General features: G+C 39.3%; 3 protein-coding genes and 1 long non-coding RNA gene across 6 annotated transcripts in view; 1 reads left to right on the top strand and 3 right to left on the bottom strand.

Moving 5' to 3' along the window:
- Positions 1-4,415: 4,415 nt before the first annotated feature.
- On the bottom strand, positions 4,416-8,772 carry twsg1b (twisted gastrulation BMP signaling modulator 1b). Of its 2 annotated transcripts, none has more exons than XM_058765660.1 (5): positions 8,752-8,772; positions 8,117-8,268; positions 7,460-7,559; positions 5,746-6,006; positions 4,416-4,801 (listed from the first exon to the last, which is right to left on the bottom strand). In XM_058765660.1, exons 2-5 carry the CDS (start codon positions 8,234-8,236, stop codon positions 4,620-4,622), a joined length of 663 nt encoding a protein of 220 aa, XP_058621643.1. In that variant the 5' UTR covers positions 8,237-8,268; positions 8,752-8,772; the 3' UTR covers positions 4,416-4,619. The 2 variants fall into 2 exon arrangements, with proteins under 2 accessions (XP_058621643.1, XP_058621641.1); XM_058765658.1 differs by lacking the exon at positions 8,752-8,772 and adding an exon at positions 8,595-8,745.
- On the top strand, positions 8,331-10,424 carry LOC131533356 (uncharacterized). The gene is made up of 3 exons (XR_009269088.1): positions 8,331-8,626; positions 9,475-9,546; positions 10,180-10,424. It is a non-coding gene; the product is annotated as an uncharacterized LOC131533356 (long non-coding RNA).
- Positions 10,425-12,355: 1,931 nt separating this feature from the next.
- Positions 12,356-17,935, bottom strand: ssr1 (signal sequence receptor, alpha). 2 transcript variants are annotated; one of them, XM_058764844.1, is made up of 9 exons: positions 17,729-17,935; positions 16,246-16,367; positions 16,066-16,162; positions 15,496-15,758; positions 14,546-14,622; positions 14,374-14,452; positions 14,173-14,266; positions 13,152-13,166; positions 12,356-13,061 (listed from the first exon to the last, which is right to left on the bottom strand). In XM_058764844.1, exons 1-9 carry the CDS (start codon positions 17,793-17,795, stop codon positions 12,994-12,996), a joined length of 882 nt encoding a protein of 293 aa, XP_058620827.1. In that variant the 5' UTR covers positions 17,796-17,935; the 3' UTR covers positions 12,356-12,993. The 2 variants fall into 2 exon arrangements, with proteins under 2 accessions (XP_058620827.1, XP_058620829.1); XM_058764846.1 differs by lacking the exon at positions 13,152-13,166 and having other exon boundaries at positions 17,729-17,934.
- A 537-nt stretch (positions 17,936-18,472) lies between these two features.
- Positions 18,473-27,402, bottom strand: part of LOC131532945 (nebulin-like) — a 38,113-nt gene continuing 29,183 nt past the window's right edge. Inside the window, 10 exon segments of the mRNA XM_058764843.1 lie at positions 18,473-20,421; positions 23,273-23,376; positions 24,220-24,351; positions 24,440-24,532; positions 25,606-25,777; positions 26,020-26,124; positions 26,570-26,659; positions 26,738-26,830; positions 27,221-27,325; positions 27,397-27,402. The exon segment at positions 27,397-27,402 is cut by the window's right edge and continues 99 nt beyond it. Coding sequence (XP_058620826.1) covers positions 20,242-20,421; positions 23,273-23,376; positions 24,220-24,351; positions 24,440-24,532; positions 25,606-25,777; positions 26,020-26,124; positions 26,570-26,659; positions 26,738-26,830; positions 27,221-27,325; positions 27,397-27,402 — 1,080 coding nt within the window. The 3' untranslated portion in view covers positions 18,473-20,241.

The following is a 27,402-nucleotide window of genomic DNA, read 5'->3' as shown; positions in this document are numbered from 1 at the left end:
ATAATCTTTCCATTGATGTATGGTTTGTTATGATCGGGCAATATTTGAAAATCTGGAATCTGAGGGTGCAAAAAAATCTAAATATTGAGAAAATCACCTTTAAAGTTGTTCAAATGAAGTTCTTAGCAATGCATATTACTAATCAGAAATTAAGTTTTGATATATTTACGGTAGGAAATTTACAAAATATCTTCATGGAACATGATCTTAATATCCTAATGATTTTTGGCATAAAAGAACAATGGATAATTTTGACCCATACAATGTATTGTTGGCTATTGCTGCAGATATAGCTGTGCTGCTTATGACTGCTTCTGTGCTGCAGGGTCACATATAGTCAGTTAATTCTCAGCACATAGAGACTCCTTCACCTAGATATCACTCTATAGAGACTGTGTCTGTTCCCTGAACTAGAAAATACAGAAAACATCCAAACCAAAGTAATAGTAACAATTTAATTGATGTTCAACAAATAAAAAAACGATATAATACAGATAAACACATGATAAAGCTTGGCTTTTTGAATATTAGATCCCTTTCTTCAAAAGCACTTTTTGTAAATGATATGTTCACTGACCATAAACTAGATGTGCTTTGTCTGACAGAAACCTGGCTAAAACAAGATGATTACATTACTTTAAACGAGTCTACACCCCAAGATTACTGTTACAAACATGAACCGCATCCAAAAGGTAAAGGGGAGGTGTTGCTACAATTTATAGAAATATTTTCAGTATCTCTCAGAGGTCGGGTTTCAAGTATAATTCGTTCAAGTAATGGTGCTTCATATAACGTTATCCAAAGAAACAAGTGTTAATGATAAATCCTGTGATGTTTGTACTGGCTACTGTATACAGGCCACCAGGGCACCATACAGACTTTATTAAAGAATTTTCTGATCTTCTATCAGAGTTAGTGCTGACTGCAGATACAGTCATAATCGTGGGTGATTTTAATATCCATGTTGATAATGAAAGTGATTCGTTGGGATCAGCATTTATAGACATTCTAAACTCTATTGGTGTTAAACAACACGTGTCAGGACCTACTCATTGTCGAAATCATACTCTAGATTTAATACTGTCACATGGAATTGATGTCAGTGGCGTTGAAATTTTGCAGCAGAGCGATGATATCTCAGATCATTATCTAGTCTCCTGTATATTCCATATAGCTAAAGCTGTAAAGCCAACTTCTTGTTACAAATATGGTAGAACCATCACTTCTACCACAAAAGACTGCTTTATAAATAATCTTCCTGACTTATCTCAGTTCCTCAGCATATCCAAAAGCTCAGAACAACTTGATGATGTAACAGGAACTATGGACTCTCTCTTTTCTAGCACTTTAGATGCGGTTGCTCCTTTACGCTTAAGGAAGATTAAGGATAAGAGTCCAACACCGTGGTATAATGAGCACACTCGTGCCCTAAAGAGAGCAGCCCGGAAAATGGAGCGCAGCTGGAGGAAAACTAAATTAGAGGTATTTCGTTTAGCTTGGCTGGAAAGTTCCCTATCCTACAGAAAAGCATTAAAACTGCTAGATCTGATTACTTTTCGTCTCTTCTAGAAGAAAACAAACATAACCCCCGATATTTATTCAATACAGTAACTAAATTAACGAAAAATCAAGCATCAACAGGTGTTGGCATTTCCCAAGAGCATAGCAGTAATGACTTTATGAACTACTTCACTTCCAAGATCGATACTATCAGAGATAAAATTGTATCCCTGCAGCCGTCAACTACAGTATCGCATCAGATAGCGCACTATAGACCCCCTGAGGAACAATTCCACTCATTCTCTACTGTGGGAGAGGAAGAATTGTATAAACTTGTTAAATCATCTAACCCGATTCCATCTAAACTACTAAAAGAGCTGCTTCCAGAAGTCATAGATCCTCTTTTGGCTATTATTAATTCATCATTGTCATTAGGATATGTCCCCAAAACCTTCAAATTGGCTGTTATTAAGCCTCTCATTAAAAACCACAACTTGACCCCAAAGATCTAGTTAATTACAGACCGATCTCAAATCTCCCTTTTCTGTCAAAGATACTAGAAAAGGTAGTATCCTCACAATTATATTCCTTCCTAGAGAAAATGATATCTGTGAGGAATTCCAGTCAGGATTTAGATCGTATCATAGTACTGAGACTGCTCTCATTAGAGTTACAAATGACCTGCTTCTATCATCTGATCGTGGTTGTATCTCTTTATTAGTTCTACTGGATCTTAGCGCTGCGTTCGACACTATCGACCACAACATTCTTTTGAATAGACTAGAAAACTTTGTTGGCATTAGTGGAAGTGCCTTAGCATGGTTCAAATCGTACTTATCTGACCGCCATCAGTTCGTAGCAGTGAATGAAGAGGTATCATATCGATCACAAGTGCAGTATGGAGTACCTCAAGGCTCAGTACTAGGGCCGTTACTTTTCACGCTCTATATGTTACCCTTGGGAGATATTATCAGGAGACATGGTGTTAGCTTTCACTGTTATGCTGATGATACTCAGCTCTATATTTCTTCGCGGCCCGGTGAAACACACCAAATTGAGAAACTAACGGAATGCATAGTCGATATAAAAACTGGATGACAAGTAATTTTTACTGCTAAATTCTGAAAAACAGAGGTGTTAATTATCGGACCTAAAACCCCACATGTAATAACCTAGAACATTATCTAACACTTGACGGCTGCTCTGTCAATTCTTCTTCATCAGTCAGGAACCTAGGTGTGCTGTTCGATAGCAATCTGTCATTTGAAAGCCATGTTTCTAGCATCTGTAAAACTGCATTTTTCATCTCAAAAGCATATCTAAATTGCGACCAATGCTCTCAACGTCAAATGCAGAAATGTTAATTCATGCGTTTATGACCTCAAGGTTAGACTATTGTAATGCTTTATTGGGTGGTTGTTCTGCACGCTTGATCAACAAACTACAGTTAGTCCAAAATGCAGCAGCTAGAGTCCTTACTAGAACCAGGAAATATGACCATATTAGCCCGGTTCTGTCAACACTGCACTGGCTCCCTATCAAGCATCGGATAGATTTTAAAATCTTGTTAATTACTTATAAAGCCCTGAATGGTTTAGCTCCTCAGTACTTGAGCGAGCTCTTATCACACTATAGTCCTCCACGTCCGCTGCGTTCTCAAAACTCTTGATAATACCTAGAATATCAAAATCGACTGCGGGCGGCAGATCCTTTTCCTATTTAGCACCCAAACTCTGGAACAGTCTACACAACACTGTTCAGGAGGCAGACACACTCTGTCAGTTTAAATCTAGATTAAAGACCCATCTCTTTAGCCTGGCTTACACATAACACATTAATACGCTTCTATTATTCAAATCCGTTAAAGGATTGTTAGGCTGCATTAATTAGATCAACCGGAACCGGGAACACTCCCCATAACACACGATGTACTCGTTACATCAGAAGAAGAATGGCATCTACGCTAATATTTGTCTGTTTCTTTCCTAGTCTGTTTCTCAGTCCGTATCTGATCAGATGTCTACAGCCCTGATCGTCAGCGGAGACCAGGACACCCAGATGACCCCCAGAGATATATCCCCAGTGAAGACCTCGATTAAAATACAATAAAACTAAAAATATAACAAAATAACTAGAAATATAATAAAATACCTAACTACATAATACTATTATTGTTAGAACTTGCAACAAAATTAAAATAGAAATATAAACTTTTGAACTGCGGGTTTCGTCTGGTCAGAGGAGAACTGACCCCCGACTGAGTCTGGTTTCTCCAAGGTTTTTTTCTCCATTCTGTCTCGGAGGGAGTTTTGGTTCCTTGCCGCTGTCGCCTCTGGCTTGCTCAGTTGGGGACACTTCATTTCTAGCGATTATCGCCGATTTGATTGCACAGATACTATTTAAACTAAACTGAGCTAGACAATGACATCTCTGAATTCAATAATGAAATGCCTTTAACTGAAAATTGAGTGTTTAATCTTATCATTATACATTACTGACACTCTATCCTCCAATTTGATACTGTTAAGTGCTTTGACACAATCTGTATTGTTAAAAGCACTGTATAAATAAAGGTGACTTGACTTGCAATTAACTAATATTACTCATTACAGTGTAATTATACGTTTAAGTACTAAGGACACCTTAAAACAAAGGGAAACCTAACTTTTTTTTTTTTACAGATCATTCACTAAACAGTGAAACTAGGAACCCGTTAAGCTGTGATTCTAGACGAGCTGCGGTGATTTCTCAGTGAACGCTCGTCTCAATGAGCTCTCTGTGTTTCTGTCTTTGTCTCTCGGTGAAAGTGGAGCGACTGCGTGAGGAAGAACCCAAGCGTTCATTAAACAAAACACTCGCATTCAGATCAAACGATGCTTCACTGATTCACTTCATCAAACACAGACACGGTTCAGTTCTCTCTGGAAACTACAGACTTTATTCTTTACTGGAGATTTAGCTGAAGACAAACTAAGGATTTAACTTGATATGAAATCAATCGGTCTTAATAAAGACCCGGACTCGTAATAAAAGCTGAATATGAACACTATGCATCTAATCTCAATCATATTTGGCTACATGTCAATCTGCAAGAATAGAAAAGGACATATAAACACGTGTCAGTACTGGCAGTTCATGCATTTGACGGCTTTGCTGCCGTAGTCGAGGCACTCGGGTCCGATGCACTCGCAGCAGGCGTTGTGGAACCAGCGGTACTTGGATCCTCCCATCGACTCGCAGTACTGCTTACACTGACGGATGGACACGCAGTCATCGAAGTACACCACCGTACACAGCTTATCTGGACACAGAGCGGCAGAGAAACAGCGTTCACAACAGAGTCAGATCAGATCTCAACGTCTTCTCTTAATTAAATGTGACGCTACCGGCTCAAAAGCTTTTAATGTTTTTGAGAGAAGTCTCTTTTGCTCAAGTCTGATTTATTTGATCAAAACTACAGTACAAATGTGAAATATTAGAATGTACAACAGCTGTTTCTATGTGAATATCTGTTAAACTCTAATTGATTCCTTTGATCAAAGCTGAATTTTTTTACATTTCTAATTATCAATGTTGAAAACGAGGTTGTGCTGCCCAATATTAACTGAGATACATTATTATTCAAAAGTCTGGAGTAATAAATTAATACTTTTATTCATCACGGATACATTAAATTGATCAAAAGTGTCAGTAAAGACATTTCTAATGTCTCAAAAGATTTCTCTTTCGAATAAATGCTGTTCTTTTGAACTGTCTATTCATCTGTGAATCCTGAAAAATAAAATGCATCACGGTTTCCACTAAAATATTGAGCAGCACGACTGTTTTCAACATTGATAATAATCAGAAATGTTTGTTGAGCAGCAAATCAGCATATTAGAATGATTTCTGAAGATCATGTGATGCTGAAGACTGCAGTAATGATGCTGAAAATACAGCTGCGCATCACAGAAATCAATTACAGTTTAACACATATTCACATAGAAAACAGCTGTTTTACATTAGAATAATATTTCATATTTTTACTGCATTTTTGATCAAGTAAACACAGCCCTGCTGAGCATGAAACGTGAATCGTCAGTCGTCTGAGCTCTAGTGTAAGTGTCAGACTCGTCTGGATTAGTGAGCGGTGTGTTTCCGGACACCTGCTCTCCGCTGGACGTCTCGGCTCGGGGTCAGGGGTCACATCCTAACGAATGAAGCTCAAGCTAACGAGTCTGAGCGCTGAAGCGAGTGGCTCCTCACCTTGCGTGTCGTAGCTGGCGTGGATGCTGTTCCCGGGCAGAGAGACGTTGTGATGCGCGTCCTCCATCGTCTCCAGGAAGGACACCAGGTTCTGATGATAGGACAGCTCCTCGGACACGGGGAAGGACACCACCATCATGTTGATGGGCGCGTCTCCGTCGGTCAGCGCTCTGAAGAGCGAGGGGATCGGCCGCTGAAGCTCCTCCACCGTGCTCTTGGCCGTCGCCGGCGTGTCGCTCAAGTTCTTCGGGTTACACATGCCTAAAATCATCACATCACGTCACGTCATGAGAGTCACGCAGACATACAGCACTTTCTGAAGATTGCAGACTATGTGTGACCCTGGAGCACAAAACCAGTCATAAGGCTCAGAAATTGAGGTTAATACATCATCTGAAAGCTGAATAAATAATCTCTCCATTGATGTATGGTTTGTTAGGATCGGGCAATATTTGTAAATCAGGAATCTGAGGGTGCAAAAATATCTAAATATTGAGAAAATCACCTTTAAAGTTGTTCAAATGAAGTTCTTAGCAATGCATATTACTAATCAAAAATGAAGTTTTGATATATTTACGGTAGGAAATTTACAAAATATCTTCATGGAACATGATCTTGTATTGTTGGCTATTGCTACAGATATAGCTGCTGCTTATGACTGCTTCTGTGCTGCAGGGTCACAGATAACTGCTTGAGATCTCACAGGTGAAAAAAAATCCACCTCCATAATGTACTTAAAGTGCTTTATTTTCACACACTAATTTTGTACTTAATATATTAAAAGTTATTCGATTACACTTTATTTTAAGGTGTCCTTGTTACAGTGTAATTATACATATTAGTACGGAGTAAACTCAGTGAAGAAATGAAGACTAAAGTACTGAAAATTTACTACTGTAGTGTTAAATAATTATTATACTTATAAAATATTGTTTTTATTTTACAGTGTATTTAACAGTAATTTTTTGTCTTAGAAATAATAATAATATTCTAATAATAAATCAATCAGATGACAATGTTAAAAATTGTTTACATCAATTTTATTTTAATTATGATAACTCAATGTTTTTTCTATATACTTTTTATAGAATAAAAAAAAGTGAAATATATTCATATTAAAATGAACTGCAACTAATACACAATTACAAGCATGATTTTTTTACTTGGATTTGTTAAATGAGGGAATCAAACAAACACTCCTTCATCTGTTGATTTAATCTGATGAGATTCACCTGAAAGTGAAGAATTTATTTATGCAGATGAGTTTGACCTTTGACATTAATATCAGGATGCGTTTGTGTGTTTCTGTATTCTGCTGATCTGCATCGTGTGTGTGTGTGTGAGTGTGTGTGTGTGTGTGTGTGTGTTTTTGTGAAAAGTCAGGACATAGATGTGTATAATGACGAGGGTATGGCAGGTATTACAAGGTGAAGGTGACATCTCAGGACATTGACCCATGACCCCACTTTTCAAAACACTTATAAATCATACAGAGTGAGGTTTTTTTGGGGAAAGTTGACATGCACAGTCTCCTGTAAGGGGTAGGTTTAGGTGTAGGGTTGGTGTAGGGCAATAGCACATACAGTAAGTACAGTATAAAACCATTACGCCTATGGGATGTTCCCACAAGGATAGTGAAACAAGTGTGTGTGTGTGTGTGTGTGTGTGTGAGAGAGAGAGAGAGAGTGTGTGTGTGTGTTTCTGCTGTTCTTACCCACACAGTCACAGCACTCCTCCCACAGAGAACCCAAACACATCAGACACTCCTTACAGCACGAGCAGTTCCCATCCGACGGCTGGCACTGACACAGCTCCTGATCAACCACAACACATCATCATCATCATCTTCATCATCATCACACACGGAGAACACAAGCACACACACGTTCAACACTAACGGACACGAATATTCCTCAACAACACAAAACTGATCCAGCAGCACCAAACAGCTCACAGCATTTAACATTTAGTGTCTTTACACACAAGAAGAAAAACTTTATATATATATATATATATATATATATATATATATATATATATATATATGGCTTCTACAGGAAGCTTTGATTTACAAAATACACTAATAGTGAATTCACTGCACTGACACAGGACTGAGAGAAATAAACAAATATAACCCTAAAAAAAATCCTAAACCTTTCATTGCCAAATGAGCTTCAATGCCTCAAAAATACACAAAAACTCTAATATACAAACAATCAATCAATCAGATATGTGACTGTATGAGCAGGTTCAGATTATAAAGCTGCTGCAGATCTGAGAAAGATTGACTGACTCACTGAACTTCAGCTTCGAGCTTCTGTGTGTTTGTGATCCTTCAAAACCAACATAACACTGAGAATCAGACGCTTACCTGAATGAGACACTTGCTGACGTCACTGGCGCACAGAGCTTTATTACACGCCAAAGCGAGAGAAAAACTCGACAGAAGAAGAAACAACACTGATGAGGATGATGAAGATGAAGACTGCATTACGACCCGAAGCGAACCGAACCAGGAGCACACTAATGAGAGAGAGACACAGAGACAGAGAGAGAGAGAGAGAGAGAGAGAGACACACAGAGAGAGACACACACACACACACACACACACACACACACACACACACACACACACACACACACACACACACACACACACACACAGAGACAGAGAGAGAGAGAGACGCAATAAACAAACAGCTCAAACATCAAAGACAAAGCGCGCCCGCCCGACTGACTGACTGAGCGGCGACATCAAAGACTCCGTGTGTGAAAGTATCGAGCACGTGTTACATTGAGCTCTCAAACACAGACGCGCGAGAAACTCCAGAAGATTCTCTCAAACTCACCGTGAAAGAGCTGTGAACACGACCCGCTGCAGGTGATTTAAGACATAATCAGACCAGATCTGAACTCAAGCAGACCGGACCGGACTGAACACACACACACACACACACACACACACGGGCGCCTTAAAGACACACACACCCCCTTCTGCTGCCTTACCTCTGTCTCTGTGTCTGTGTCTGTGTCTGTGTGTGTGTCTGTGTCTGTGTGTGTGTGTGTGTGTGTTTTATGACCTCAGAGCAGCCAAAAATATACATGTAATACACTGCTCAAAAGTTTTGAGTAATTTTAATGTTTTTGAAAGAAGTCTCTCTTGCCCACCAAGGCTGCATTTAGTTGATCAGAAATACAGTAAAAACAGTGAAATATTATTCTAATGTAAAACTTTTTGATTCCTGTGATGTGCAGCTGTATTTTCAGCATCATTACTGCAGTCTTCAGTGTCACGTGATCTTCAGAAATCATTCTAATATGCTGATTTGCTGCTCAACAAACATTTCTGATTATTATCAATGTTGAAAACAGTTGTGCTGCACAATATTTTTGTGGAAACTGTGATACATTTTATTTTTCAGGATTCACAGATGAATAGAAAGTTCAGAAAGAACAGCATTTATTTGAAAAGGAAATCTTTTGTAACAATGTATCATTCAGTCTTTTGTAAACATTGTTTAACATTGTAACTGCTTTTGATTATGTAAATGTAGCCTTGGTGAGCAAAAAGAGGCTTGTTTTAAAAACATTAAAACAATTATTTATTCCTAGCATTTGTCTGATAGATATATTCACACACACACACACATATAGCTGTTTTTCGCTTATCACACACAGAGACTAAATAAAGACATGAAACCTTCTGATGAAGACATTTTCATTCATCAGCATCTCATGAAGAACTGAGAATCACAGACGGACGGATGGCCTTCAGGAAGCTGGCTTTGGGCAGATGTTCAGGTCAGCATGTACTGAGCTGAAGAGCAGAATCAGTGAGAAGACCACGGTGCAATAATTCATCAGTTATGAAACCAGTTCAGATCCAGCTGTAAGCAGCTCTAGAGTCATTATTCAGATCAATAACTAATCATCGGTTGTATTCAGAGATTTACTAGACTAAGAAAGCTTGTTTTCTCCATGGAATTAAAAAAAATTAAGAAGGTAATTGTGACTTTATCTCACACTTCTGACTTTCTTATATCAGATCATAATTGTGAGATATAAACTTGGAATTGCAAAAAGAGTCAAAGTTGTTTATATCTTGAAATTCTGTTGTTTTGTTTCTCTGAATTCATCTCACAGTTCAGTGTTTTCTTAGAATTCTGAATTCATATCTCGCAATGCTGATTTCTTTTCTCAGAATTACAAGAAACAAAGTCTGAATTGTAAGATAAAAAAGTGACATTTACATCTTTAATTAGTTTATTCTGGAAACAAGCTACAAACCAGACACAGAAACACAAACACAAACGCATCAGTGACGCAGACGTCTGTTTACTACGGGACTCTGGTTCACACCATGTTACTGTACGCTCACTGTGCTCATGTCATTAGCTCTTCAGAGATGGTTATTACTCTCACCCTGAATCTCAGGAGTTGGTCAGCAGACCCAGACCGGGCACGGACGCATGGAGACGGTGTTGACCGGTGCAGCAGGACTCCAGAACCTTCTTCTGACAGACAGCCGCCGAGACGGAAGAAGCTCAAACACTGATCTCGTTCTAACACGAGGAGAATCAGTCACACATGTTCCTGCGGTTCTCTCAACCTTGTGAACAAACGTCCTTCCAGAAACATTAATAGAACATTTGTTCAAAGTTATCTGCTCTTTAATAATATTCTCCAAACATTATTGATCGCTCACGGAGCGCTTTTTAAACTTGTTTCAGACAACATTCAAAAGTAACGTTCCGTAATGTTTGGAAAATAATCAAATGTAACGTTTCCTCAACATTCACATAACCAAGATGTTTTTTATTTCTCTTTTTCTGGGAAGAACCTTTAACATCCATGAAATCTTTGCTTTGGACAAAAGGTTCTTTAAATGACTTAAATGTTCTTCACACTAAGAAAACAAGGAATCTTTTTGTTTGAGGATCCACGGATGGTTCTTCTGTAGCATCACAAAGAAAACACGCTTCAGAAAGCCTTATATTTAAGAGTGAAGCTGGTGAACAAAGCTTCTTTCTGCATTAAAAAACACACAAAAACACGCAACTCTTTATCTCACAGTTCTGAGAAAAAAAGATCCAAAAATGAATTTGTAAAGATTCCCCAGTTTCTGATATTGTTCTGTAACAATGATTACAATGAAGTTTAAGAATCTTTTACAAATCTATAGATATGTATATACATTCGTACTGTTATACATATTTGAGGAAAACAGTTTACATTTATTTATCAAGTGTTGTGTGTGAAAGTGCAGCTGATGTCACTGGAACATCATCATCATCATCATCATCATCATCAGATGAAGATCTACGGAAAAGGCGTGTTTGTTTTTCCTTCTCTGGAAACTCAGAGAAAAGTTTATCAGCTCAGATTATAAACACAAATATTATGTATTTATCATCAGCTGCGGATGTCAGATCACTTCTGATCTGGATTAATATTAATTTAGAAAAGCCACCTGCACGGATCTGATGATGATCAGAACGGATCACAGAATAGTTCTGCTGACAGACAGACAGCTTAATAATTATCAGAAACAATGAAATGACATTTTCCATTTGATAAATGAGTCGTTACAGTAAAGATATGAGGAATATTGCTGCATAATGAATGGAGAGATGCAGGCAGGTAAAGTGTTCAGATTAAACATCACTCATAACCCAAAGCACTTCCATCACTAATGATGATTTATTAATATTAACCATCACACTGAACTGAAGACGTGCTGTGGATCTGAGACCTGATCAGATTCCTCAAGCTTCTGTGAAGCTAAATATAAGGCTTTTTAAGAACAAATAAAGAAAATGTAAGGAATGGAAAGAGACAAAGAACTTATGAAAAGGAGTTTGAGATTAAATCAAAAGCAAATATCTAACAAGTTTTTTTTTTTTCGCCGACAAACATATGTGACCCTGGACCACAAAACCAGTCTTAAGTGTCAATTTTTCTAAATAATCTGAATAAATAATCTTTCCATTGATGTATGGTTTGTTGGACAATATTTGTCTGAGATACAACTATTTGAAAATCTGGAATCTGAGGTTGCAAAACAATCTAAATATTGAGAAAATCTCCTTTAAAGTTGTTCAAATGCAGTTCTTGGCAATGCATATTACTAGTTTTGATATATTTACGGTAGGAAATTTACAAAATATCTTCATGGAACATGATCTTTACTTAATATCCTAATGATTTTTGGCATAAAAGATTATTTTTGCAATGTATTGTTGGCTATTGCTGCAGATATAGCTGTGCTGCTTATGACTGCTTCTGTGCTGCAGGGACACTTATTTGTTCACTTTAATAACTGTTCAGTTCCTCAGAAAACAAGACTTCATGTATATTTTGCATCTCCAGTAAATGAGTCTTGATTTAAGGATGTTTAGATATTTGTACTGGAACGCAAGACAGAAATACTGAGAAAGATCATCATTTTTGCAGTTCATGCAACATTTAATGCCATGACTTTATGAATTTGATACTTTTAGCTCAGTTTAAGACATTAAGGAAGGGTGAACTACAACTTTAAAACCACCAGAAACCTGATGAAAAATAACCCATTCAGGAACTAATGATATGACACGACTTCACACAGAAGCAGATTTGTTCGTTTCAGTTTATTTTTATTTATCCAAGTACATTTCATTCTGTACATCAGCACTCGCTCAAGGCTGCTTTCACTGCAACACCGTCACTTTATTAGATTGATCAAAAAACAAATCAAGAAAAAGAGACAGACAACAGCAGTCTTCCTCCGTCCCGAGGAGCAAACCGTCAAAATAAAGCGGCGCGTCCTCGAGTCACGTGACCAGATCACATGACATCAGCATCGAGACGCACAAATCATGAAGAAAACCAGAGAAATGAAATTAAATCAGGCACCTTCTGCAAGCAAACGAGGCGTTTAAAACCAGTCATTATCAATTCATGGACTGAGAGGAAGAAGCACGTGATGAAGAGTGAAGGACGAGGCTCAGAAACGTCCATCCGTCCTCACAGAAGAGTAACGATGAGAAGAATCCAGACGAGCGCAATTAAAAATAAAGCAGACCTACAGAAGCTTGAGCGGCTGAACTCCTCGCACACTTTCACTTTAAAAAACGGCCTGTACGTGTGTGTGTGTGTGTCTCTGTGTGTGTGTGTGTATCAGTCTCTGCTGGCGTCCAGTGATGTACAGACTCGCCGTCTCACTGTAAACACAGATGAAGATGAAGAGGATGAAGATGGCGTAGTCTCTCACTCGTCTGATCCGGCCGAGCGTTTCTGAGTCCTCTTGCGTGGAGATCGTCTGGGAGATGCTTTATCTGAGAGAAACAGACGAACGTCAGTCACGTGATCAGACGCGAGTCACATGATGAAGATCAGAGGACAGAGAGATCAGAATCAACGCTCACCTCGCCGACTCGCCACTGAGCTCACGAGAGGAAGAGGAGGAGATAAAGAGAGAAAGAGCAGCGTGAGTGAGTGAGGAGAACAGGAAGACCGGACGGATCGGACCAGACACAAACACAGATGACCTTCACATCAGAGTCTCAGACAAACTCACACTTGAGCTCAGATATCTACCTGAAGTTCTCAATAATTTAATCAACAGCATCTAAAGTGAGCCAATATTTCAGCGCTTCTGTGTTTTATTGTGATTGTTAGAGGGATCGTTCACTCCAAAATAAACTCCGTCATCATTTCCTGCTGAACACAGAAGAAGAGATTCTGTAGGAAAGCGTTTCCGCAGTATTTCAGGCCATGTCTAGCAGCAAGTGTCCACCAGCATTCTTCAGAATCTCTTCTTCTGTGTTCAACTGAATAAACTCACACAGGTCTGGAATGATATCAGAGACTAAATGACAGAATTGTTATTTCATTTAATTGTTTTATTTAATACGAGGCTGAATCTCTGTGCCAAAACATACATATCACTATTACTTTGTCATATTTTAAATATAGTTATATTTTTATTTACAATATTATACATTATTATTAATAAGTATTATTATTAGGCCTATTACTATCAGTTTTTTCCTCTAAATATAAAACATGAAGACAGAACTGAATTACTGTTTTTATATATTAGAATTATTTTGTAAAACAAACACATGATATTTAACGCTACAAGTTACAATCCTACTTGTTCACTTTCAAGAAACTACGTTTTCAAGCTTCATTTTGGTGGAATATTTTAGAGAAACGCTGCAAACTAGACTCGTTGTGATTCTGTGAACGTCTCAAACTGAAACACGCAGCCGGACATACAATCATTTATCAAGTTTCATTAGTTTAATCAAAGCTTTGAATTCATAATTGTGATTTCAAAAGACTATTCCAGTTTTATTTGATTAACTGTGCCAACCCATTGTTTATTTTAATTAGTTGAATTGTTTGCGTGTGCAAGGCCTGCTGTGATTGGCTGACACTCACTGATCTGGTTGAGTGTTTCCTGTGGGATCCAGCTCATGTCCACATCATTGTGATTGGAGGTTCCCATCTCAACTTTAGGCGCCGGCCGTCTCCTCTGTAACACACACACACACACACACACACACACATCAGAGTCACTGTCTCTGACCGCAGGGTAACGATGAAGAGCAGCTGATGATGATGATGATCGGAGCGTCTCACCTTGCGTGACTCGAGCAGCTGATGAAGACCGACCACCAGCAGCAGCCCGAGACCCGACAGAAACACATACAAGAAGATCCTGCACACACACACACACACACAGTCAGTCATGTGATCAGAGCGCCACCTGCTGCTCAAACCCTGAACTGCTCGATCGCTGCAGCAGCCTTACGTTTCTCCGTCCAGGCCGTCTTCTCTCTCGGTGATGGTGACGGTCTGATTAAAGACGGCGTCCTGGAACACGTTCCCCTGAAACAGCAGAGGAAGAACAGCGTGAGTGAGAGTTTCACATACGTAACCAGCGCATGCTGTTCTGTGTCAGGCTCACATTAACAATGAATGCAATTAATTAAACAAAAACAATGGATTTGACAAGTTACGAGTTACACAGTATGTGTAGTAAATGTATGAAGAACACGAGATAATAAATCTGTTCTCAAATACCAACGATCAGAACTCTCTCTCTTTTCTCCATGATATTTAAACACATGATAAATAACTCATTTTAGACCAAAAACAGAGTTATGGTGCGTGTCTTTGCACGGCAGCACTGCTGTCAGGACCGACGGCGTGGCTTCAGCTCAGACGAACGTCCCCATTATCCGGGAGTGACGCGCGGCCAAGACGGCGACGGTCGGCTCCGCACACTTTAGGCTTCAAAAATGCTCTTCAGAAACCTACGAGTGACGTCACGGACACCACGTCCATGTTTTCTAGTCTGTGGTTAGGACCCTTGCTGTCTGTGGAGGGTCAGAGAGCGCAGATTCCATCAGAATATCTTCATTTGTGTTCTCACGGGTTTGGAACGAGACGAGGGCGAGTAATTAATGACGGAATTTTCATTTTGAGGTGAACTATCCCTTTAAGACTCAATGTCTCAATCTCAACAGCAATACTACTACTAATAATAAACATTAATAAATCTTTGTTTTTAACACTTTCTGCTATTTCAGATTTTCAATACACTTCATTCTGTGTGATTTAGAAGCGTTTTGAAAAGTGGGGACATGGAGTAATGTCCTGAGATGTCACCTTCAGCTTGTAATACCTGCCATACCCTCGTCATTATACACATACTCATTTGTCACAAAAGCACACACACACACACACACACACACTCACGCTGCTGTCCCTGTAGTTGAGGTTGATGACGAGGCCGAAGGGCCGGCCCCCCATGGGCTCCGCAGGGATGAAGGAGTACTCGAAGGTGGCCTGACGCTGAGGAGGAACCTCTGTCCCCAGCTGCAGCGCTGTGAAGTTCTGGATGTAGAACTGGAAGTCCTGCGGGTAACGGAACGAGGCGTCCAGAGACTCCACCACGAAGTTCTCCGAGCCCTTATTGGTGAATCCCAGCAGGAACTTCACGATGTTGTTGGCGGGAAAATCTGCCATTCAGGAAGAGAAGGAATGAATGAGCCGACATGAGGAACAACATCAGTCTGTGAACCTGAGGAACTCCATCAAACTAAACCGACTCTGTAAACCTGACGTGAACTAAAGTCTAAAAACCTATTTATTTTTTTAATGGAACAGTTTATTGCACCTTTAGACAAAAAAAAAAATATATATATATAAAACATGCATGTGTTTCTGTTAAGTATCATATTTGAAGCATCCGGCTTTATGTCGCATAAGCGCATTGTGCACTAAACCAGAGTCGTGTCTCCTGATGAATGAGATCGACTCGTTCACCTTCTCCTTTGACGAAGAGGATGGTGGTGTCAGCGTTGGGTGAAGCCTTCATCTCCCCCACCAGAGCTTCTTCCTCCTCTTCCTCCTTCTCTTCCGTCTGACAGAAGAAACCACAGCATGAGCGTCTTCACCAACCACTCAGATGACGAGAGGTTAGTGATAGTTAGTTAGTTCTCTTACTAGTTCAGTGTTGTCATCGTCCTCCACCTCAGCTTCATCATCCTCATCCATCACATCATCAGCGCCATCTTCATCCACAGCCTCCTCTTCCTCAGTAGCGTCCTGTGCGGAAACGACCGGGCCTGGACACACACACACACACACACACACACACACACACCTGGAGTTCATTATGAGGTCTGACACACATCTGATGATGTTTGAGTTTCACTGATGTGTGAAGACATGCGTCAAATACTCCAACAGTAAAATCTCCTTATACACTACCACCAAATATCTTATACCGAAGATTTTAAAGAAGCCTGCATTTATTTCATCCAAAGTACAGCAACAACAGTAATATTGTGAAATATTTTTATGATTTCAAACAGCTGTTTTCTATGTGAATATATTTTAAACTGTAATTTATTTCTGTGATGCAGCTGTATTTTCAGCATCATTACTGCAGTCTTCAGTGTCTCATGATCTTCAGAAATCATTCTAATATGCTGATTTGCTGCTCAAGAAACATTTTTCAGGATTCTTTGATGAATAGAAAGATCCAAAGATCAATTAAAGTTTGTAACATTATACACTATATCAGTCAAAAGCTTAGTCAGTATAATTTTGTGTGTGTGTGTGTGTGTGTGTGTGGGGGGCAAGTAATTATATAAATTAATACTTTTATTTAGTAAGGATGCTTTAAATTGATCAAACTGATAATAGAGGCATTTAAAATGTTACAAAAGACTTCTATTTTAGATAAATGCATCAAAATTCATACAAAAAAACCCTGCATTTTTAATTTTTTTTGTTTTCAACAATCAGAAATGTTTGTTGAGCAGCAAATCAGCATATTATTATGATTTCTGAAGATCATGTGACACTGAAGACTGGAGTAATGATGCTGAAAATACAGCTTTGATCAGCAATCAATCACATTAGACCATACACTCACATAGAAAACTGTCATTTTAAATAGTAAAAAATTCTAAATTTTACTTTTTAGCTGCAGTTTGGATCAAATAAATGCAGGCTTGGTACAGAAGAGACTTCAACATTTTATTAAAAATCTTACTGTTTGACTGTGTGTGTCTGTGTGTGTGTGTGTGTGTGTGTGTGTGTGTGTGTGAGTGTGAGTGTGTGTGTGAGTGTGTGTGTGTGGCACGTACTGCGCGGCGTGACACGTAATCAATACTACAGTCAGAACCAACTACTTTCTGCTGTTTAGAGCACTTTGTAGCGCAGTAAATAAATGGATTTAGTGTGAAAACTGATGTGATTTACTGAGAGTTTGAATGAGTGTGAGCGGCGCTGAAGGACACGTCACACACACACACACACACACACACACACACACACACACACACACACAGTCCAGACGCCACACTGTGCGCCTCTCGAGCGGATTATCGATGAGTAACAGCGCACGGATCGCGTTATTGATTATTATTTGAGATATTAGAGAGAGTTATAGAGACGCGGCCTGACGGAGCAAACTCACCCTTCAGCAGCAGCGTGGCGGGAAACGCCAGCAACAGCAGCAGCAGCAGCTTCTGAAGCAGTCTCATGATTCCGATAACGAGAAACAAAAGAGAAAACACTGATAATAAACGAGAAGAAACGAGAGAGAAACACGTCTGAAGCGCTAAACGAGCCCACACTGATCAACCGCCGCACTGCGCCTGCGCCTCATCCGGGACAGCGCTGACGTCACACGCACAGAGACACGTGTCGCCATCGAGGTGCTGGCGATGGGCGGGGCTTTCGGATTCCTTAAACGATTAAATATTATATTTGAGCTCTTCTGTGCGTGTTTTCTCTTTAATACGTTTGACAGATTCTCATTATATCATTATTCAGATGTAAAACACTTTTTCGGAGCGTTACGGAGGCAGCAGAGTCACGTGATACCTGTTACTTTTCTCATCGCTTGTTTCAGGATGAACCAATCACAGTCTATCGAGATTACCGAGTGTTGATGTTTTAAAAACATTTGTAAAAGATTTCTGGGATGCATGCATAGGATTTGTATCTCGTGCATTAACGATCAGAATAAATCCATGTAAATGATTATACGTTTTAATGTGCAACTACCACAAAAAACTATTTGAACGCTTATCACTCACACTGCGCATGCGCCGCGTCCGGGCCAGCGCTGACGTCACACGCACAGAGACGCGTGTCGCTTTTGTGGAGATTCACGCATGCGCCACACGCGCACAGACAGACCACTAATCACACAATATGCTGAACAAAGCTTTTATTAATTATAATTTCAATAACTGTGGAACACTACAGGTTAAATAATGTTAACAGAAGACAGTGAGGTGGGTAAATAGGTCAAAGTGACGATAAATGAGAGGATTTATAATAAAGTAAATAAAACACTTCAAATCTTCGATCCCATCATCCTCCTGCGATCCGAACACATACAATCACACTCACAACCTACTGATATTTAGCTTATAATTCATCTAGTGTCATGCATTTATCACATACTTTACTCATCTTAATATCTGACAGAACTCTGAGCAGAAAGAGTCGTTCTGCGGTGATTCACTGATTCAGAAAGAGTCGTTCTGCGGTGATTCACTGATTCAGACTATATGAATCAGTGCAATCGGGAGAAATGAAGACCTGACAGATCATATACAGCTCTGACTGTCAGCACATGCAGCTGTTTACAGTGTAAAGATGACTGAATCAGCAGATCTGAACTGAATTATACGAACAACTGAACGAACGAATGAATCTTCTGTGTGTTCGGTTCTTCTGTGAGTGATTGAGATCACATCAGACTCTGTTCATGCGGATCAAACGCCTGTTTGCTGACAGATCAGCATGTTTCTACAGTAAATAAACCACACTAGTGTGACTAGTTAAAGCGAACAGCACGTGTGTGATGAACAGAACAGTGAACCACCGACACTGGTCGCATTTAACCATTATTCCTCTTCAGAACACTTTAAAAATCAACAAACATTAGAAAAACAGTGGTTTCTACATTCAGTAGATGATTGTTTTCTACGTCACGTGGCTTGTTTTGTGCAGATCTGAACTGCTGACAAACTAAACTCATTGTAACTGGTTAGTAAACGAACCCTCAGCTCTTAACCCGAATTAACAGCCCTACTCGTTAATCCCAGAACTAGTCAGCGAGACTGAAGTCTAGTGATGTGTGATGACTGACCAAGAACATAAACCTCATTATAAAACAGATCATTAGTGTGACTGCGTGAACACTTCAAAATGAAACTATAACCTCATTCAACTATCAGTTAAATAATTATTGATTATTATTATCCTCCATTAATATCAATTCATCTTCTTCTCATGCCCAGAATATACAGAAGCTTGTTTCTGCCACAGAATAAAAATCATACAAAGTAGCTGACAATTGATCATTTTTCTTCATAATTCTGAGAAAAAAGTCAAGTTAGAAACTCAAAGTGTGAGATATTTTGACTTTTTGTCTGAAGATTACAAGTTTATATCTCACAATTCTGAGAATTGCACTGCGACAAATGATTCTTACGTAGATATTTACACTAGAAAACAAGACAAAATACTAAGAAGATCATTTTTTGCAGTGAAAGATAAACGTGCAATTCTGAGAGAAAAAAGTCTAAACTGAAATATAAACTTTCAGCTGCAAGAAAAAAAGATATGAAGAGTTCATTTGTAAAAACAGATAACTCCATCTTTAACAATTTTCAGGAATCATGTTTTTTCATCGTGCATTCCAATGAATCTCAATCAAACTGCAGGCGGGTTACTTTGATTAGGTTAAAAAATAACTAAAAAATACAGCTAACACAATAAAAACACGAGTTATCTGTTTTTGCAAATAAACTCTTCATATAAAAAAAGCAATTACAAATGTGTTTCTGTGGCAGAAATAAGCTTGCCTATGAATATAACCAGCAGCTTTTCTCAGGTTTGGTGACATCACTTCCTGCTGTGCACACGTCACTCTTCCTCTGAGACGGACGCTGGAGGGACGTGTGAACCATCTCAGTGCAAATACTCCACGTAGTTGGCCGGAAGCATGCCGGACTTCCCGGTGCGCTGGACCGTGCCGAACATCCACCCCTCGTCGATGGGCTGCGCGTTAACGATCACGTCTCCGTCGCGGAAGGAAACCTCGTCGTGATCCTGCGCGGCGTAATCGTACAGCGCTCGATACACTCTCTGCTGGACACAGCACACGTGTTCAAAACAACAAACCACTCAAAACATCATCATAGCTATCATAGCTTTTATATTTTGAATTCGTTTTTTTAATATATTTTTTATTCCAAGTTTTTGTTTATATAATATACAGTATGTGTGTGTATTGTGTATGTTTATTATGTATATATAAATTCACACACAGTATATATTTTGAAAATATTTACATATATTTATATTCTTATATTTTATATTATATATAAATATATTTAACATATAAACAACATAGTTTTTATTTATATATACATAATAAATACACAGTTTATTTTAGGGCTGCAACAACGAATCGATTAAATCGATAAAAATCGATTACTAAAAGAGTTGGCAACGAATTTCATAATCGATTCATTGTGTCGCGCGACGCGGAGACGTTTGATTATTAAAAAAAAAAAAAAACTTTAGTTGAGTGCGGAGCGGAGTGAACAGAAAAAGTGTGTTAACTGCAAAATATGCAAGAAGGACATGGCATGGCACGGGAGCGGGCAGCGTTTCCGTATGGCATCCAATATTATTATCCAAACTTGAGTTATTATTATTTTAAATCAGAGGGTTTTAAAAAATAGTTAACCAGTGATAAGCATTAAAAAGAGCTTGTCAGTAAAACTTCGTAACGCCGGGATCATCAGGCTCTCAGCGAGACCTCGTACCTTCACCCCGCCTCCGTTCAGCCTGGAGACAGATCTCCGCTTTTTCACGACGCAACTGCATCGCAAGACTAAAGACACGTTTTTATTCACTCGTCTTTTTTGGACCATTCATTTTTCAATCTGTTGTCATGTATAGCTACACTGCAATAAAAGCTTTTCTTAGTAATTTTGTCTCGTTTCCAGTCCAAATATCTAAAAAATCTAAAATCAAGATTACTAGACGAGAAACATGGCATGAGAAAATTAAGTGATGCTTAAAACTTCTGTTTGAGATTATATCTCATTAAGATTATTTTTCTTACCCCATTGGCAGATAATTTTGCTTGTTTTAAGCAAACAATCACTTAATTTTGAGGTGTTTTTTCAGAAAACAAGACATAATTTCTTATGCTATTTCATGTGTCTAATAAATGTATCTTGATTTAAGATTTTTTAGATATTTGGAGTCAGAAAAGCATTTTTTGCAGTGTATATCCTGTGCTTTGTCCCATATAGGTTATTACTGACAAATATATTTGTGTGTGTTGTACTTTTTAATTTCATTATAGCACTTGGTCATCTTAAGCTGTGTTTAAATGTGGTGTATAAATGAACCTTGCACTTACTACAATGATGGTAATAATTTAATGAATAAGCTTCAAGTGAACTTGAGAGAGAGAGTGTGTGTGTGTGTGTGTGTGTGTGTGTGTGTGAGTGTGTGTGTGTGTGTGTGTGTGTGTGTGTGTGTGTGTGTGTGTGTGAGTGTGTGTGTGTGTGAGTGTGTGTGTGTGTGTGTGTGTGTGTGTGTGTGTGTGTGTGTGTGTGTGTGTGAGTGTGTGTGTGTGTGTGTGTGAGTGTGTGTGTGTGTGTGTGTGTGTGTGTGTGTGTGTGTGTGTGTGTGTGTGTGTGTGTGTGTGTGTGTGTGTGTGTGTGTGTGTGTGTGTGTGTGTGTGTGTGTGTGTGTGTGTGTGAGAGTTTGTGAGTGTGTGCGTCTGCAGTGCAGTGTAGAGAACAAGTTCTGACATTCAAACAAATCCTCTTAAATTTTCTGATTTGTATTGTTCTTTATTTTTTATAAATTATGGCACTTTATTTAAAAAAAAAGTCTATATATTTGGCAGATGTAAAGCATACATGTGTATGTTTTTTGTGTTAGTCCATTTTTATTTTATTTTATTATTATTATAACAGCTCAGGGATGTTCAAGGAGCAACATGTTTGTGCACTTTCTAAAGATTTTAGTTCTGTTTTTGAATAAAGGGTTGGAAATGAATGCTTTTCTTGGTTTTTTGTTTTTAAATCCGATTAATCGGGAAAATAATAATCGACAGATTAATCGATTATTAAAATAATCGTTAGTTGCAGCCCTAGTTTATTTAGCTCTGGACATTTTTAGTGCAATTCTGAGAAGAAAAGCAAGTTTATATTTCAGAATATTATGAAGTAAAGCCGTGATATACTTGTCATATAACTTGTGATATAAACTTCAGAAAAGTCAGAATTGTGAGATAAAAAGTTGCACTTCTTTTAATTTTTTTTTTTTTTGAAACTTGAGTATAAACTTGCAACTGCAAGTTAATGTCTCACTATCTATCTCTCATATAGCTACTATAAAGCTCAATTTTTTCTCAGAATTGTGAAATTATATATATTGCAATTCTCAGTTTCTAATTTCCAATTCAGACTTTTTTCTCAGAACTGTGAGATATAAACTATTAAACACTAAACATGTGGACAAACACACAGCGAATGAGAATATCACACTGTTGATGACTGTGAAGCTGCTTTGAATTCATCAATAACACTTTATTTTAAGGTGTCCTTGTTACACATTACATGTACTGTACTTACTATTACAATAACAATTAATTATGCATAATTACATGCAATTAATCCTAAAACAAACCTTAATCCTAATCCTGACCATATAGTAAGTACGTGTAGGTAATCAATATTACTTAAATGTATAATTACACTAACAAGGACACCTTAAAATAAAGTGTAACCAATCAATCTGTGTAAGTCAAGTCACCATTATTTATACAGCGCTTTTTACAAAGCAGCTTTACAGTATTAAACTCTCCTCTGGCCAGACGAGACCTGCAGTTTAATTCTAGTATAGTATAAAGCACTGTAGAGATAAGTGTGTGTGTGTGTGTGTGTGTGTGTGTGATGAAGTTTTCTCTCACCGTGGAGGCTGCGTGAGGAGGAGAGCGAACGCTGCGGACGGCCTGCATGTGAGCGTAAGCCTGCTGGTACTGCGGAGGATGATGGGAGTGATGCTGGAACACACCTGCAGGGACAGCATCACACACACACACACACACACACACACACACACACACACACACACACACAGTCAAACACTGCACACACACCTGCTGGAGGAAACCAGGATTTACTGCAGATGAAACGGGTTAATGTTGAGTCAGAAACAGTTAATCATCATCATCATCGTTTGTGGATCAGATCTTCGGCTGGCTGATGGGTGATGTTGAGTCAAACACACACACACACACACACACACGCGTGTGGTTATTTCAGCGGCATGCGTCCGTAGGGTTGAGAATCAAAAATCAATTCCAATTCCAGAATCGGATTCTTAAGGTCAGGAATCGGATAATTGTTGTAAAATTAAAATTTCAATTCCGCCTATCAATTCCTGTGTGCGCATCTTTATATTTAGCTGTTAAAAATGTATTTGTCTTTGAGTCATTCATTCAAGAGATTCATTCAAAAACACTGATTCATCCAGTAATGAATCAAGTCAATCTTCAGTGAGTCGTTGAATCATTCCATGCATACATTCCATGCGATTTTTAGTTTTTGTCAGAATTGTGAAAAAACTACAACCTCCATTTAAAAAAGAAAAAGTATACATTTATCCAGAATCATGCGGCTCTATTCTACACACAAACAGCTCTTAATCGAGTCTAGTTTTTATGCAGCCTGCTGATTTTTGTTCATGGTATTCAGCAACAATTAAATGTTTTGCAAAAAGAGACACAGAATAAATATGTGTGATATCTAAATGTTTGACTTTTTTTAACTACATTGGAATTGAAACTGCGAATCGATAAGAATTGGAATTGATCAGATTCAAAGGATACCCAGCCCTATTGATCCGAGATCTTGCCTGAAGCGGATCGGTCCTGCGATGCAGACGCGCTGCTGCAGACGGACGCGCTGCGATCGGCCCAGAGATCTGAGCCCAGAGAACTGCACACCGACTGCGCAGACGGCTGCGGGGGGGCACGGCCGGCACGCTCTAACACACACACACACACACACACACGTTACACAGGTAACCAGCGGCTGAGGGTCAGTGTACAGCGGCTGTCGTGCGTCTGCTGTACCCGTCATCCTGCGCAGGCTTTTAGACTGAATATTGTCCTCCACTGGATCAAAGTCAAAGATGGATCCCGGATCAGTCCTCCAGACCTTCAGCTCTTCAGCACAACACACAGGTCAAAGGTCAAGGAGCTTCAGGATTATATGTGTCGTGTACTAGTGGTCACAGGTTTGGGGTCAATGAGATTTTTATTTATTTTTTAAATTAATTAATACTTTTATTCACCAAGGACACATTAAATTAATCAAAAGACATTTCTAATGTTACAAAAGATTTCTATTTCATCACTTTTGAACTTTCTATTCATCTGTGAATCCTGAAAAATAAAATGTATCACAGTTTCCACAAAAATACTGTGTTCAACATTGATAATAATCAGAGATGTTTGTTGAGCAGCAAATCAGCATATTAGAATGATTTCTGAAGATCATGTGACGCTGAAGACTGCAGTAATGATGCTGATAATTGTAAATAATCTTCCTGATTCGTCTCAGTTTCTCAGCAAATCCAACAGCTCAGAAAAACCTGATGCTGAAACAGAAACTATAAGCTCTCTCTTTTCTAGCACTTTAGACACAGTTGCTCCTTTATGCTTAAAGAAGATGAAGGAAAACAGTCCGACACTGTGCTATGCCTCGGAGCGCAGCTGGAAGAGAACAAAACTAGAGGTATTGTGTATTGCATGGAGGGAAAGTACTTCTTCTTATAGAAAAGCTCTAAAAGCTTTTCGTCTCTTTAGAAGAAAACAAACACAACTCCAGGCGTTTATTCAATACAATGGCTAAATTCACATAGAAAGCAGATCTGTAATACTATTTCACTGCATTTACTGTATTTCTGATCAAATAAAGAGTAGAAGAGACTTCTTACCGACCCCAAAATTCTGACCCTTACAACTCATGAAGAGCAAAACTTCAGCTACAAAACATGTTCGAGATGAAACAATGATCAAATGATGATTACTTTACATCACGCAACCTTCATGTCGGCCTGCAACAACCAATCAATTCAACAAATCATAGCTGATAATGAAATATGTCTGTGTGCCACATCAACATGATGAACATCAAACATCCGTCTCCTGCAAACAATGTGTAAAACTTCACACGAAGTTCAATAAAGAAAGAATCATATTAATATTATAAATAACTGTATTTGTGACGGACTGACCAGCGGCTCCTGCTGATCTGCGGTCCATCTCAACCACCTGCGGCTGGATGCCATGGTAACCGTCGCTAGCGCCCATCAGCTGGTCTCCATGGAGACGTGCCATGTGCTGCTCATCGAGGGTGTGTGTGGCGCCTCGACCCCGCGAGCGCTCGAACTCCTCGTGATACTTCGCCTGAGAGAGAGAGAGAGAACGTCACACACACACACACACACACACACACACACACACACACACACACACACATACACTCTCATGCAAACACACTGCAGGTGTGTGTTACGGTGCGGTTTGGTCTCTGATAAGCCCATGAGTGTTTATTAGCACACGCGTGTTATCGTTCGTCACCCGTGTGGCGTGTCAGTCACGTGTTAATGCGGTGATGTCACACGCAGGCGTCGCCGTGGTCCTGCTACCATGGAAACAGAGTCCTGAGATTTCCGCACACGCCTCATTTCAGGCGTATCCAACTCTGAGCAGGAGTGACCTTTGACCTCCTGCAGACCGCGCTGGTACTGCACCTGAAACACACACACACACACACACACTCACACGCTTCTTTTAGATCATTTACGTCATTTTGAATTTTTAGGCCCCCTAGAGAACCATGGTGAGTGAGAGTGTGTGTGTGTGTGTGTGTGTGTGCGTTTTTGTGACTAATCAGGACATAGATGTGTATAATAACAAAGGTATGGCAGGTATTACAAGGTGAAGGTGACCACTTTTCAAAACGCTTATAAATCACTCAGAATGGAGTGTATTGAAAATCTGAAATGCAGACAGTCTCCTGTAAGGGGTAGGTTTAGGTGTAGGGTTGGTGTAGGACAATAGCACATACAGTAAGTACAGTATAAAAACCATTACGCCTATGGAGAGTCCCCACTTTTCACAAAAACAAACGTGTGTGTGTGTGTGTGAGAGTGAGAGTGTGTGTGTGAGAGTGTGTGTGTGTGTGTGTGTTCTTGCCGTGCTGATGTTCTGCTGGTTCTGTCTGATTCGCTCCAGCTCTGGTGTCACTCCCACACTGACCGGATCAACCGCTTTCTTATATTTGACCTGCAGGAGGATGATGATGATGAAGATGTGAATCAGACTCAGATGACTGACAGGTGTCAATCACACAGACAGACTCACGTCGCTGATGTTGTGCTGGTTCCTGCGCACGCGCTCCATCTCAGGAGTGTCACTCACGGCCGTTCCGGATCCGACCGAGTCCCTGTACTGAACCTGCGGAGGATCAGGGACACCAGCTCACACGTGTGTGTGTGTGTGTTTACAAAAATATATAAACATCCCAAATAAGCTGACATTTTTGGACAAAATAGGAATGAATGAGAATAATTCTCTTTCTAAAAGTTTTTGATACAATTTCAGCAAATGTACTTTCTTTTATGGATTTATGGAAACTTTTATTCTAAATCAAGACATGGAAACTGAATGTTCTTGGGAGTGTGATGTGATGGCACAGTCCGGATCTGTGATTGTTTTGCAGGCCAGAGTTAACATCACACTGATGGGAACATTCACATGCAAATGATATGCAGATGAGGCATCGTAAGCTCCATATATGGTTATTTTGGGAGGAGCCAGCTGCACACATCACATGATCAAACTCACGTCACTGATGTTCTTGGCGTTTTCTCGGGCCAGTCTGATCTCTGGAGTGTCAGCGATCGATGACGTCAGACCCTTCATCAGCCGCGAGTCCCACGTGTAGAAGAGCTGCACACACACACACACACGTCCAGTACACAGTCATGTGATGTGTGTGTGTGTGTGTGTGTGTGTCTCACCGCGCT

Source organism: Onychostoma macrolepis, chromosome 24, assembly GCF_012432095.1.
Source record: "Onychostoma macrolepis isolate SWU-2019 chromosome 24, ASM1243209v1, whole genome shotgun sequence".
NCBI classification, from domain to species: Eukaryota; Metazoa; Chordata; class Actinopteri; order Cypriniformes; family Cyprinidae; genus Onychostoma; species Onychostoma macrolepis.
Note: the sequence above shows the minus strand (reverse complement) of the source record. Positions and strands in the feature narration are given on the sequence as shown.